This window comes from Tursiops truncatus, chromosome 11, assembly GCF_011762595.2.
Source record: "Tursiops truncatus isolate mTurTru1 chromosome 11, mTurTru1.mat.Y, whole genome shotgun sequence".
In the NCBI taxonomy this organism is placed as follows: domain Eukaryota; kingdom Metazoa; phylum Chordata; class Mammalia; order Artiodactyla; family Delphinidae; genus Tursiops; species Tursiops truncatus.
Window position 1 is genome coordinate 90,799,913 of NC_047044.1, and position 13,628 is coordinate 90,813,540.

The following is a 13,628-nucleotide window of genomic DNA, read 5'->3' on the forward strand; positions in this document are numbered from 1 at the left end:
TAATTTATTTCTTAAGGATCACTTATAATTAAATTATAATTAAATTGAATTATAATTAAAATGAATTATGATTAAAATGAATAATAATTTCCAACTTATATAAAACTGGTTCGAATTCCTGGGCACAGAATCCATAGCTTTTGACTTATTAACCTTCAAAAACAAATGAAGAGACAAAGCCAAATCAGCTGACTACCATATTTCAAAGTTAATTTCTCTTGTTTCTACTTTCAATTTAAATTCTGGAAAATTTATTGTTATTCAATCATACAAGCTAATTTTTAATTTAATATAAAGTTCTTTCTTGATTTTACATACTCTACAAGCATTCTCAAATCTCTACTCCCTATCAAACACGTTAAGAATTATAAGTCATGGTCCTGCTTTTTTTCCCATTCTCATTTGTCATCCTAAAGCACTGTTGTCAGTACCAAATCCTTACCTTACCATTCCATACCAAAGTAAGTCAATTTTCAAGACTTGAAATGCACTGAAGCTAGACTCCAAGGCTAGGTTTTCAGATACAAAAGCATCTCCCTAATAATTCTTGGAGATTACACAATTTATCTTTAAAAATTTCCTGCACAGAGAACTGACTTGAATTCTGTAACTCTTTCTCAGAGTGATATTTTTGTCAGAATGCAGGACAAGTCAAAATGTTCAGGCTTAAATAAACAATAACTTAAAAGCAATCCTTAGACCCCCATCTGGAACTAATTTACATCTCATTTGAACTTCTGGCATTATAAAGCAACAACTTTTATACTGCATTAATTTAAAATTCCCATTAAATTGCTCAATCTCCATGTTTTTATGGGGCTTAAATGTTTTTTATGTCAATTTATTTTGACCATCACAGGAAATAGAGCAGGGAGTAGGGGATGGGGGATGGGACTGCTTCAGAAACTATGGCTATATGAACAAATTTTTGTCCCCTGACTAGATCTGTTAAATTTTTTAGTTCAGCTAGAAATTTTAGGAGTTGAGAAGGAGGAGAACATAAGAATCAAGAGAAGTCACCATGAGATGACATTGAAGATAGATAGCACTTCTGTGCTAAGACCTCTTTTCTTTATCTACATTGAGCATCTTAACTATGCCCATTGCATTTGCCAATCACTAGAAAGTATCATTCTAGCAATTATCAACTCTCTCCAGCTTCATGCTATGATGTCAGCTGCCTATGGGACAGTGCTTAGCAGTGACTGGGACATGACAGGCATTTAATAAATAAATGTTGAATGTATGATAGATGGGTAGATAAATAGAAGCATAGAAGATGGATGGATGGATGGATGGATGGATGGATGGATGGATGAATGGATGGGTGGATGGATGGGTGGATGGATGGAGAGATGAGACTTCTCTACCTGGATGTTTTCATTAATGTCTCATGTTCAACGTGTTCAATCCAACCTCACTTGCACTTAACTAATTTCTCCATTATATTCTGCCTCAGAGAATCACTCAGACTTTTATTCCATATAGACCAATCCCTCTCTCACACTTTGTACAACTAATCAGTGAACAATTTCCATAGGTAGCCAGCTCAAATTGAGCCATCTCCCTACTCAGAACCTGTGTGTGCCCACAGATTTCACTGTAAAATCCAAGCTCGTCAATGTGACATATAAGCTCCTTCATAGTCTGGGCTGTGAAGAACCTCACAACCTACCCCCTACATAGCTCCATCCACACACCACTCAACCTACGCTGAACCGCTTGTGATTCCTAAATGAACCAGGGCCTCCCATGACTCATGGGAGGCCTTTGAACATGATGCTCTTTGCTTACAGTACTCTCCCTAAGTTAGCAATTTCAACTCATCCAAGACCTAGCTCACAATTTAGGTCTAATATGAAGTCATTGCAAAGATCTTGCTTAGGGAATCCTCTGTCTTGCTTTCTTTCATGTCTAGCACAGTGATAAATAAATATTTAATGATTAAATAAATGTGTGTAAATCTCATATATGTGGGGAGGAGAGAAAGACTTAATGAGAGAGCCATACAAGAAGCATTTGAAAATACTAAATTTAGATATCAGTAAATCTGAAATCTGATTTCTGTGCACACATCTTTGCTCTGAGCCCCTCTCCTTAAGATCTGACATTTCAGAGGATGAAAAAGAATATATATGTATAATTGAATCACTTTGCTGTGCAGCAAAAATTAGCCCATTATAAATCAACTATACTTCAATCAAATTTTTAAAAATTAAAAAAAAAAAGATCTGACATTTCAAGTCACACAATTTCCGGGTGCTTTTTTTGTCATCTCATTTCCAGGGCAGCCTATTTCCATAACCTTTCAGTGAAGAAAGGGCTTTTAGTCTGCTTCGACTAGGGGTCCTGAGATTCCAAAGTGCCACATTCTTGGTTTCAGCCATATTTGCAGCTGTTAAGCCCAAACTTCAAAGACCTGTGCTGTCCCCCACAGGTCCTTCTAGATCAAATCTTTGTGCTGAGATTTCCATAGTTCAGTCCTTGATTTGAGGCACAATGGCCCAAGTTTCTTGGGGGAGGCTAGTGTAGTCAGAGAAAGAGAAGCCTGCTAAAAGGAAGAACATGAACTTGGGGCTTGGTGGTTGAAAAGAGACCCAGGAATAAAGTACAAAAGACCAGAAGTGTCAGATCCAGGGGGTGGGGAATAGGGAAATTTTATCTGGAGGCTTGATTTGACAGGAGGATGATTGAGGTCAGGGTGAGGGAAGGAAAAAGGTAAAACTGAACTTCCTCTTATATTTTAGCCAAACCCCATCCATCTGAAAGATGGAACAGAAGCAATCGTAGGATTGACACTTTATACACATGACTCTGATTTTGTCTATTACACTTTCTCTTCTGGAAAACACAAGGTTTTCTCGCTTTGAGGCACTTAAGTCGGTTAGACTCACCTCACTCTGGCCTTCCTTCTTTTACCCAGGCATCATAACAGGACTTAGACAACATTCTAAATTACCCACATGTCTTTTGATTTTTCCTGGAACATGCAAAAGTGCACATTCTCAGCTCCTCGAAAATAGGAACCGTGTCTTATTTTCTGTGCTGTCTTCTTCACTGCCTAAAATGTTTCCTGACGTTCTATTCTGTGTTGTTGAAAGAAGGAACTTGTTAACGACTGAGGAAACTAGTAAGAAAACAGTTGCTTATCATATACTACTTTATGTCTGTATCATTGCACACTTGTTTTTTTCTTTTGCTTCATCTTTTAAAGACCTTTTCAAGAGAAAAACAAAAATCTTATTTATATAAAATTTCCTTCTTGCATCTTGAAATTCGTATTCTCTTTCTGTGTTGCCATGGTTTCTGGTCATGGATATTCCCTCCACTGAGGATGAAGAAATCTAGTCATGAAGAAAAAATGCACTCTTCAAAGCATGCCTCTTTGTCAGATGTAAGCTCATAGGGAAAACAATTCCAACCATTCAGAATTAAATCATATCCATAGAAATATTAAAATATAGTGGTAAATATTGGACATTAGAAAAAGCATGCATTTTAAAGTCAACAAACCTGGGTTCAATCAGTTCTGTCACTTGACTGCTCTGCAAAATAGACAAGTTTATTTACTTTTCAGTTCAGGTTTCTTATGTGTAAAATAGGAACATTAATTCCTACTTTTGAGAGGGTTTATGAGAAATAAATAAGCTTGTAGTCAATATTCAATACAAACTACCCTTTTGATAGTTAGCATTCCAGAAGTTCCATTAGTGTCTTTATTTAAATCATAACTAAAATCTACTTAATGGTATTTTCTAAGAGTATATACACTTTAATCCAACAGCTCATATAGTTATTAAATAGGTACTTAGTTCTACAAAATTAATGTATTCAGCAATAAACTATCTCCACAGGTCTAAGGTAGAATTCGCTCTATTTCTGTAAGTAAGCTCATTTTTATTTCTCTGACGCTTATGAACACTGAAGGTTTGGAGTTAAACTTAGGGCTGATAGTAGTATGAGGTCTGGGGCTGTGGTTTCCTCTGGCCCGAGAGAAGGGGCCTGGAGGGTCCTGTAGGTTGATGAATCAGGTTTTCAATAGACATCTGAAGTAGGCATTGAACCTGAGAAGTGGTGCTATATATTCACTGGAAGTTCCGCTGTAAAGAAGATGTTTTCAGATAATAAAAGCACACTAGAGTACCAACCTGAGTACAGTAGTAATACGGGGGCCAAATAATTTATCCAGATTTTAATTGTTTCCTCATTGGTTTCTTCAAATATTTATTGAGCACATATCATGTATCAGGCAGTATGCCAGCTACGGGAGATAAAGGTGAACAAGGCTTAATCTCTGATCTCAGGTCACTCACAATTTGTAACACATAAGGTAGTATAAGTGAATAATTTACAAGGCAGCTGTGCACGTTTTATAATAGAGAAGAAACAAGTGACAATTTCACATCACATAGGGAGTGATTAATGGCTTGGGAAGGCCAGGGGAGACTTGAAAGAGGAGGTGATCCTTCACTGGTTACCACAAGTAGAAATGCTCTGGTGAATAGTAACATTATCTATGAGTCTATTGCTTTCTAAATACATCTTTTTCCCTTTCATTGATTTAGTTCCATTCTGGGTTACCTACTTAATATGCTGACTAGTTTTTAGCTTCTTTGGACTTTCCAGGGTGCAAAGTTAAAAAAGAAATCAGCCTGAAATTATTTATGGGACACTCAAAATGAGTAAGGATCTCTGCATTGTATTTAAAATAATAATTATTAACCTTGAAAGCAACCTTGAAGAAACATACAGCAAACCACGTTCCGATGAAGCCAAATGATACCATCAGGATGATTGCATTTTCTCCCTGGGTGTTAGTACACCATGCATTACAGAATGAAAGGAGTAGGGTCAGTGCCCCACACGAAGGCAAGAAAAGAAGCCCAGGAGTGTTCAGAAGCGTCTAGAAACTCACTTTTTTTCTAGAGACATTTCAAGCCTTTATTTTCACCAGGGTTTTGATCCCTTTTTTGGTCACAAAAGCAGTGTTAGGTGACTAAACAATATATTTTCTTCAAAATAGACCCTGTTTCTAAAGTACATACAACTTTCTCCCTGAAATTTTTCAAATTAAGAGTCTAGTAACAATAGAGGAGTATACCAATAAGACTTGTCAGCTTTCTAGTGGCAAATTCCTCATCTGTAAAAAGAGGGGCTTCCACTAAATGAGAGAGGGTGACACACTGGTGTCAGACAAGTGGGCACATATTTCAGGAAGAAATGTAAATAATCTGAGCCTCAATTTCTTCCTTGAGGTACACACATACATATAATATGTGTATCCATATACATAATCACATGCATATATTCCATGCTATGGGGCAATGAAGAGTAAACATATACATGTAAAGATACAGCACAGCACCTGATCTGATAGCACACACTCAATAAAGGAAGGTGGATAACAATACCGAAAAAACTGCACTATTTTTTTCTTACTGTTTTCCCATTATAATTTTTATGATATTGTTTAAATTGAGGCTGTGCTTAGTGAAGTGAGGAAACCATTCCAAGTGGTATTAAACTCTTTCCTCTTTCTCTTTTTCATGATTTTTCACATATTTTACTTATTGTGACATTTTCCCTATCACTCATGAAATTCAAACTGAAAGCAATTTAGTGTTGACTCTTGCCACCCATTTAAGCTTGGTAATGTATACCATTGTTTCACATTTTTTGCTGGCCAAGTAGTTACAGTGTAAGTAGTGTAATGAAGTAGAAACGGGAAGAAGAGGAAAAGAGAGACATTCTATCTTCTATGCATCATAATTTTGAGAAGTTTCACAAATGGGATACTGTGTAAGTTTATTATAATGTTTTTTCATGGTTTTTATGTGTATTAAACATTGAGAAGTTTGGTTGTAAAAAAATAGGAAAAATAATTCAGATAACGGGCAGTAAATATACTTACAACCCAGAATGGACTCTGATTATGCTAGTATTATCCATATCTGCTTTCTTTTCCTATAACAAAAGTTTTTGTTTGTTTTTCACAGCATAATTAAAACTCTTCGTGAAATAATTGCTCTAAATTTAATAGACTCTTGTGGAAGGTCATTTAAAAGTATTTAAAAGTTACCTGGTCCTACAATTTAAAAATAAATATATTTTGTATGAAAGTCCTGCAGGTTACCGAATAAAAACCATATACATCACTTAATACATATTCATAATAACTTTTCATTATGATATGAATGTAGGAGATAATGAGCACCATCTTAGCACAATATGAAGTTAAGGGTTTTCACTGGGTGTGTTACCAGGATCAAAGGCAAGTTCAAAAGTTAGTCAAAATGGGCAGGTGAAAGTTAATGTTCCTTGAAGTACTCTCAATTGAAGCAGAAATTCTTTTCCTATCCTAAAAATTCTGACCTAACTATTTTAAACACTTTTCAGCTGGATTTTTTCCCAAGATAATCAACTGACCACGATTCTATAAGCACATGATAATTTTCCCATAATAAATGCTTATTGTTGTATGCTACTGAGTTTGGGGTTGTATTTGTTACATGGCAATTGCTAACTGATACAGAAAGAAAGGAAAGGTTTCATAAAGGAGGTTATATTTGAACTAGATTTTGAAGGATGATTAGGATTTTATTAGTTAGATAAGGACTTTCAAGGCAGCAGTAACAATGTGATTAGAGGCATTAAGAGATGAATATGCGTGATGTTAGTAAGGAGTACAATCAGTCTGGTGGGGTGATGTAAGGAGTGCTATGGGAAATGATTGAAATTCATGTTGCAGAGGTATATGAGGATCCAGGAGAAGCAAAAGAATCAACTATGAGCCACAAGGTGATATTGCTATCCACATATTATAGATGAGAAAGCCAGAGTTTGGAAAGGACAGGTAATTGGAAACTGCTTTAACTGAGAACACATTCAATATGCATCAGTAAAGAGATAAAAGTTCCTTTCAGACAAAAAGACTAGATTTTTAATAATAAGGATACATCTTTAAGAGACCTAGAGAAAAGACAATGCTCACAAATATTTAGGAGGTCTCATATGCTTAAGTACCTTACAACACAGTTGTATTACACAGATTGTTAATCAAGTTGTTTCATGATTGTATAAGTGAAAAATAATGACATACATAATAGGATTTTTTTAAGAATATGAGTCTAAAAAGTAACCTTTGAAAGTTCTGTCTGAATCTCTCTTGAATTTATCTCTTAAATTTTTTTAAAGTATAAGAATATCATGTGTGTTAGTTTTCATTTACCTTGAAAAGTTCGTTTCTTTCTAAAAGTTGCTTTATTGCACAGATTACATCCAATCAATTTTCATTTAAAAATATCATTCTAGTCATTAAAGCTGGTACTTCAGATGTCTGCCTCATCGTGATAATGACATCAGCAATTATTTTGAAAAACTATCCCAATCTTGTTAACCTTTAGAAATAGTATGGCTATTTTAATATAGAAACTTTCCCATCTAACTCTTGCTTATAAACAGAATTTTATCCTATTTATTTATTATCTTGATGTCGCTTTTAATAATATTTCTTTCGATTAAGTTCTACTTAGTGAATTTTCCGTTTTGTTGGAAACTAGCTTACATTGATAATCATGACAGACAGGAAATAACCTAATCAACTACTATACTTATTATTGCTCATTCTGCTTTAGCCATACTGGCTTGCTTAATATTCCTTGAGCATATCAAGCACACATTCCTGCTGCAGGGCCTTTGCACTGGCTGTTCCCTCTTCCTGAAGCACTGTTCCCCCCACATATCTTCCCTCATCTCTTTCTTCTATCACCTTCTCATCAAGAATTACCCTGGTCACATCAAGAATTACCCTGGTCACCCAATCTTAAATAATAACTCTCACACTCTCATCTCCCAATGCTGAATCCCCTTTACCTTGCTCTTCCTATTTTATCTGATAGCACTTAACACCTCTAACAGACTATTGTAATTTATTTATTATTTTTATTTTTTATCTGTCTCCTCCTAGAAGAATATAAGCTTGGTAAGTTCAGAGATCTTTGTCTCAATTGTTTACTGGATTATTGCAAACACCTAAAACAGAACCTGGCACAGAGAAGTCACTCGAAAAATACTTATTCAATGAGATGAGGTCAGCGAGCGTTTGGGGAAAAGATGTGAGAGTTCGTTCAAGTTTTAACGGAATCATTGGCTGCTGTGTGGAGAGTAGTGTAAGGGAGTACTGGGGGGTGCAGTTAAAATAGGGACACCACTGAGAAAGCAATTGTATTAGCGTTAAGAGGTAAAACCATGTGATGAGAGTAGTCGTGGTGGAGGAGGTGAGACTTGGTAAGATATATCCCATATGAAAATTATATTTCGTAATAAAATTATAATAAAACTAGGGATGAAATAATACTGGTGAAGTTTTGTAATTGCATCAATAAATGGTGAATGTCACTTACGCACCTCAGACAATTGAAATAACAATAAAGCCTTTAGCAGATATCATTTCCAAAGATGTAAAATTATTTTCATTCTTTTGACTAATAATTTTACATTATGATATTATTGAAAACTTAATAATATATAAAATGCATTTGTCTTTTCCATGAATAATCTGTGAGAGATCAAAACATGTTTTCAAAAAATGAATATATGACATGTCCATTTTTCAAAATGGCTTTTGATGATTTTTACTGCATTTGAAGTAGATTGAATTTTTTTTAAATGTAGGATTCTTTTGTTAAAATAACCATGACATAAAGATGTAGATCCCTTTAAAAATGTGTAGATTGATTTCATTGATTAAGCCGAGCAGCACTGCCCATTGCAAGGTGACAATCTGAAACTAAGCCCAAAACCCAGGAGTCAGCAGGAACGACGTTATCAACAACAAAATGATAACTCAAAGGTGCACCAGAATCATTTTTATATTCTTGGAACAAATTGTTTACAACCAAACCCCAGAACTAATTTACTCCAATATTAGGCAAAATTCTAACAAGCTTGTTAATACGGCTTATCCATCTTTGGAATAATAAAAGTAACAAAGTACATTTATGGATAGGTTATTAGAGGTAGTCTCGGAAACCGTGGCAAAAAGATAAAGCCATGGGGCTTTCCTGGTGGCGCAGTGGTTGAGAGTCCGCCTGCCGATGCAGGGGATGCGGGTTCGTGCCCCGGTCCGGGAAGATCCCACATGCCGCGGAGCGGCTGGGCCCGTGAGCCATGGCCGCTGAGCCTGCGCGTCCGGAGCCTGTGCTCCGCAACGGGAGAGGTCACAACAGTGACAGGCCCGCGTACCGCAAAAAAAAAAAAAAAAAAAAAGAGAGAGAAAGCCATGGTATTTCAGGGAGGAAAATATTATATATGCGTGTATATGAAAAATTATATTTATATAACCAAAAATTAAAAATACGCAAAAGCCCTAGCGCTTTAGAATTGTTTTGCCTCAATGACTCTATAGCTTCTAAAAGTATCGCCACATAACTACACAGGGCACTAATCAAGATTCTTAACTAAGATCCAAACGTTTAAGAGTGATTTAGTTCTACTCGGTATACTTGGTTTTGAAAGGCAATGGCCTGTCTAAAACATTTTATAAAGATTTCTTTGAGAAATGATTAAATTTAAATGGTCTGGGAACTGGGGTACTTCAAACTTCAGTTATGTAAAAAATTTTGTTAATTTTAATAGCTCATGGCTTGAAGATGCCAGATAAATGAATTTTTCTAGGTCACAACCTTTTGAGTTAAAACTCCATGTTCTGACAAAATGTGAAACTCTTTGAATACTGTAAGCAGTTATGTTGACTAACACTGACAATTGAAAAACAGAAGAATATCTGTCTAGGGCTTACAGTTTCTTACATGAAAAAAAAAAAGACAGTCTCAAGAGAGTGGACAGTGACAGACTCTGCAAGTTGAAGATCAAACCACACGTACACTCACTGTGGGAAGTATTATAGGGTCAGTGGCCTTGCTACTTTAGGCACTGCAAATATTTTGGCTCAAATTCGGCCTCACACTCTGTAATTAGAAAGAACATTGCTGCTTTCAGTCTCCAGCCAAGGCACGTTTACTTGTAGTCTGTTTTATGAGGTTTTCATTGCAATTTGCACTGGGATCTCTCATATAAACCACTGCAGTAGGAGGGTATATACCCTGTTGATCTTAACAGAGGCAACGGACAAAGGAGAGGCTGACAGTGACTTTCAACTCAATAGTCTTGTTTCTCCAAGGATTATCTTTATAGACTACTACATAAAGGGCATTTCAGTAAAACTACCATAATAGACATTTTTAAATGATAAAATACAGTAGACATTGATTCTTTAGTTAAGGCCAGTGGGATCCCAAAAAGACCATCAAGGGTATTCAAAGGGCTGGTGAGCCTGCTGAAATTATATACTAGACTGTGTGTATATACATTTTTCCAGGGAAAGGGTCCAAAGCTTACATTCTATTTTTAAACTGTCTGTGATACTCTCCTCCAAAAAAAGTTTTTTTTTTAAGATTAAAAACCATTGTTTTCAACTATAACACAAGAATAAGAAAATGTTCAGCATGTGTCCCATCGGTTTTTTAAGGACAATAGAATCCACCTCTCTCAAGCATCGCTCTTTTTCTGACTCACCTTCTAGTTAAATATTAGCCAGATGGCCTTGGCCTTAAATTCAGTTTAGACAATGGAGAAATTACAGGCTTCGGAAACAGCCTCTTGAATTCACATCCTGACTCAGCTACTAACTAGCTAGGTGAGCTTAATTAAATGAGTTAACCTCTCAGAGCCTCAGTTTCCTTATCTGAAAAATGGGGTCAATCCTAGTACCTGCCTCTCAGGGGTGAAGCGCTGGTCAAGGAGATCATGCAAGTGAAGTGAATAGCATAGTTCCAGATCCTGACAGTAAGTACTTCATTGGCCTTACTTTTGAGAAGCTTTAGTGATTCACTAATAAAATCTGTAATTTTGAGTATTTTTTATAATACAAATATCTTTTCATTACAGTAAAAATAATCACATTTTAACTGGTCTTTATCAATCATTATCAGTATTCAAACTTTAGACATCCATATTGTAATGCTTTATGGCTACATTCATTGTTTTGCTAAAAACTGTATATGTGCGCATTTTCACATTGTGATGTTTTTAACTCTGTGACTAAAGGAACAAATCTAAGATGTTCATTAATGCACAACAAACCATTAAAACATGACACCAATTTTTAGGCCACAATATGAAATTTTTAAAATATCTGAATAAACATAAATCGATATATCGGGTTTATATTGGGTTTATATGCCCAGGAAACATGAAACACATATAGTTGTATGGGCTATTTCTCTTTCCTGATGAGGGTAAGAACTATAAGAAAATTAACAAATTTGATTGAAATGTTGTTCTTTTTTTCCACAGCTCTTGTAGTGAGATTTCTGACCAAACGGTTCATCTGGGAATATGATCCCACCCTCGGTAGGTCAAATTTTGTTTCATCCTTCTCTCTGATCAAAGTTTTGACCCAAAAGAGAGAATGACATTTTCTGTTGCAACATTTTGAAGCATCTTGCAGCTATTTGGGAAGTGCTGTATCAAATCACGCGAAGAAGCCCTGTAAGAAGATGGATGTCGTTGCATGCCATCTGTGCTTAGAACCCTGTGGAATTTTAATGCATAGAATGAAATCAGGTCAAACCAGAGACAAGGAGGAAATGGGTACAACTTGATGCTCTTCCATCAGTAAACGTAGCATCATTCTAGTGGGAGAAAGAGGATGCAGCGGTTGTGGCTAATTGGGTGTGGGAGAGAATGGCATGGGGAGGAGAGGATAACAGTAATATAAAACTTGTGAATGCTCATTTTGGGAAAATGTATAAATAAACTATGTTTCTCCCCCTCCTCTCTCCAATGAATCTGATTTAAGCCTATTTAAAAAATTAAAAAGCAGCAAAAATTGATATCTCTGGATCTTGAAAGTAGCAGTAGTGTTCATGGATGAGGTATTCAGCACATGTATTTTTCATAGTCCAAAGCAGAGTACTTATTCGTAATCTATTTCGTTCTCATCTTCAGAATAACACTGAAAATCCATGGGTTCCAAATAAGCTTCGATTTGACTCTGAATTAAGCCTTTGAGTTTTTGTTTGGTATGCTTCGGGACCTCCGCTGGTTTTGTAAAGGTCAATGTCTTTGAAATCCATATGGAGAGAGGCATACATCATTTCATTACCAGGCACAGTGTCCCAGACCGAGCTGGCCTTACTCAGAATGATGAAGTGGGGCAAGGTGATTCCTGGTTTGTTTTTTGTTTTCGTGTTTATCACTACAAGGTTACACACATTCAGTTTAAAAGGGGGCTTTCTTTCCCCTTGTGCCTCCTTTCATTGCTTTCACTCATTCATCTGACAAGTATGTATTAAATGCCTCCTATGATGATTCTAGGTGCTGAGGATAGATCAATAGGCAGACGGAGAAAACATGGGCTTTGGTTGAACTTACGGTCTAATGAAGAGAGAAGAGTCAAAAAACAAATATATACATGTCAAATAGTGATAAGCATTACAAAGGGAAACTGAACAGGGAAGGGAATAGACAGTGATCTTATATTTTATCTAATCTTTAACTTTTTAATCTATAGAATTTATTTTACTGAGAAGTAAAAGGTAAAGACCCAACATCTTTTCCAAATAGTTGACCGTCTTCCTATTATTTATTGAACCATCCCCACCTTTCCCCACTGCTTCCAATGCTGCCTTTTTTTCATACATGGGATCATGCATGTGAGGTTGCAGTTCTAGATTTGCTTTTCACATCCAATGCCAGTACCATACTCTTTTGATAATTGTATGTTCCTGAGAACATGTTGAAACCCAGTAGAGAAAGCCTTCCTTCTTTACTTTTTTACAGAATTATCTTGGCTACTATCTCTAGTTTATTCTTCCAGGTCAATTTTTAAAACTCTATCATAACATGACATAATTTTTATTGGAATTGCATTAAAACTATAAATTACTTTGAGAAGATTCACAGCTTTAAGATATTTAATCTTTTAATCTAAGAGAACAGCATGTCTCTACATTCATTAATCATCTCTGTTTCTGCTTTTAAATAAAATGTTTTTCAACATCAGTAATTTTTGACATGTTTTAATATAGCCACAATCTAATCTTAAGATGATATATGTGGATCTAAAAATGCACTTGGTTTGAAAAAATCATTCATTATCTATTGTTTGCCCCACCTAAGTAAATGCTTACTCTCCTCTTATATTTTTATTACTTATCTAAGTTTTATAAAGATTATAGTCCCTGAGAATCTTGATAATTTATGGGAGTTTAATAGAAAAATACTAATTTTATTTAGCTGTACCAGTACATCTCAATGAAAGATGAAGCTTCTAAAAAATGATCTCATAAAATTTCTGAGCTCTCTCTGAATACGTTCTAGTAACTAATGTTCCTTTTTAATTAGTCTTGGGTGAACCATTTTCCCTTTGGTTTTATTCCTTCGGAAAAACGACAGCTATTAATAGAAATCTCCTGCATCAGTTATCTGTAGCTCGGGCTTCCTTCACTAAGAATAATGAAATTTGGGCTTCCCTGGTGGCGCAGTGGTTGAGTCCGCCTGCTGATGCAGGGGACACGGGTTCGCGCCCCGGTCCGGGAGGATCCCACATGCCGCAGAGCGGCTGG

At 35.8% G+C, this 13,628-nt stretch overlaps 1 protein-coding gene across 8 annotated transcripts in view; it reads left to right on the forward strand.

Annotated features, from left to right (window-relative positions):
• The window catches only part of RERG (RAS like estrogen regulated growth inhibitor), a 168,723-nt gene that overhangs the window by 83,284 nt on the left and 71,811 nt on the right, over positions 1-13,628 (forward strand). For 7 of the 8 annotated variants that reach the window (XM_004310329.4, XM_073789016.1, XM_033867018.2 and 4 more), the window contains one exon: positions 11,356-11,412. The exons of the other annotated variant lie outside the window; for it this stretch is intronic. In XM_004310329.4, the coding sequence (XP_004310377.1) occupies positions 11,356-11,412 (57 nt within the window). The remainder of the gene's footprint in view (positions 1-11,355; positions 11,413-13,628) is intronic. 8 annotated transcript variants of the gene reach the window in all.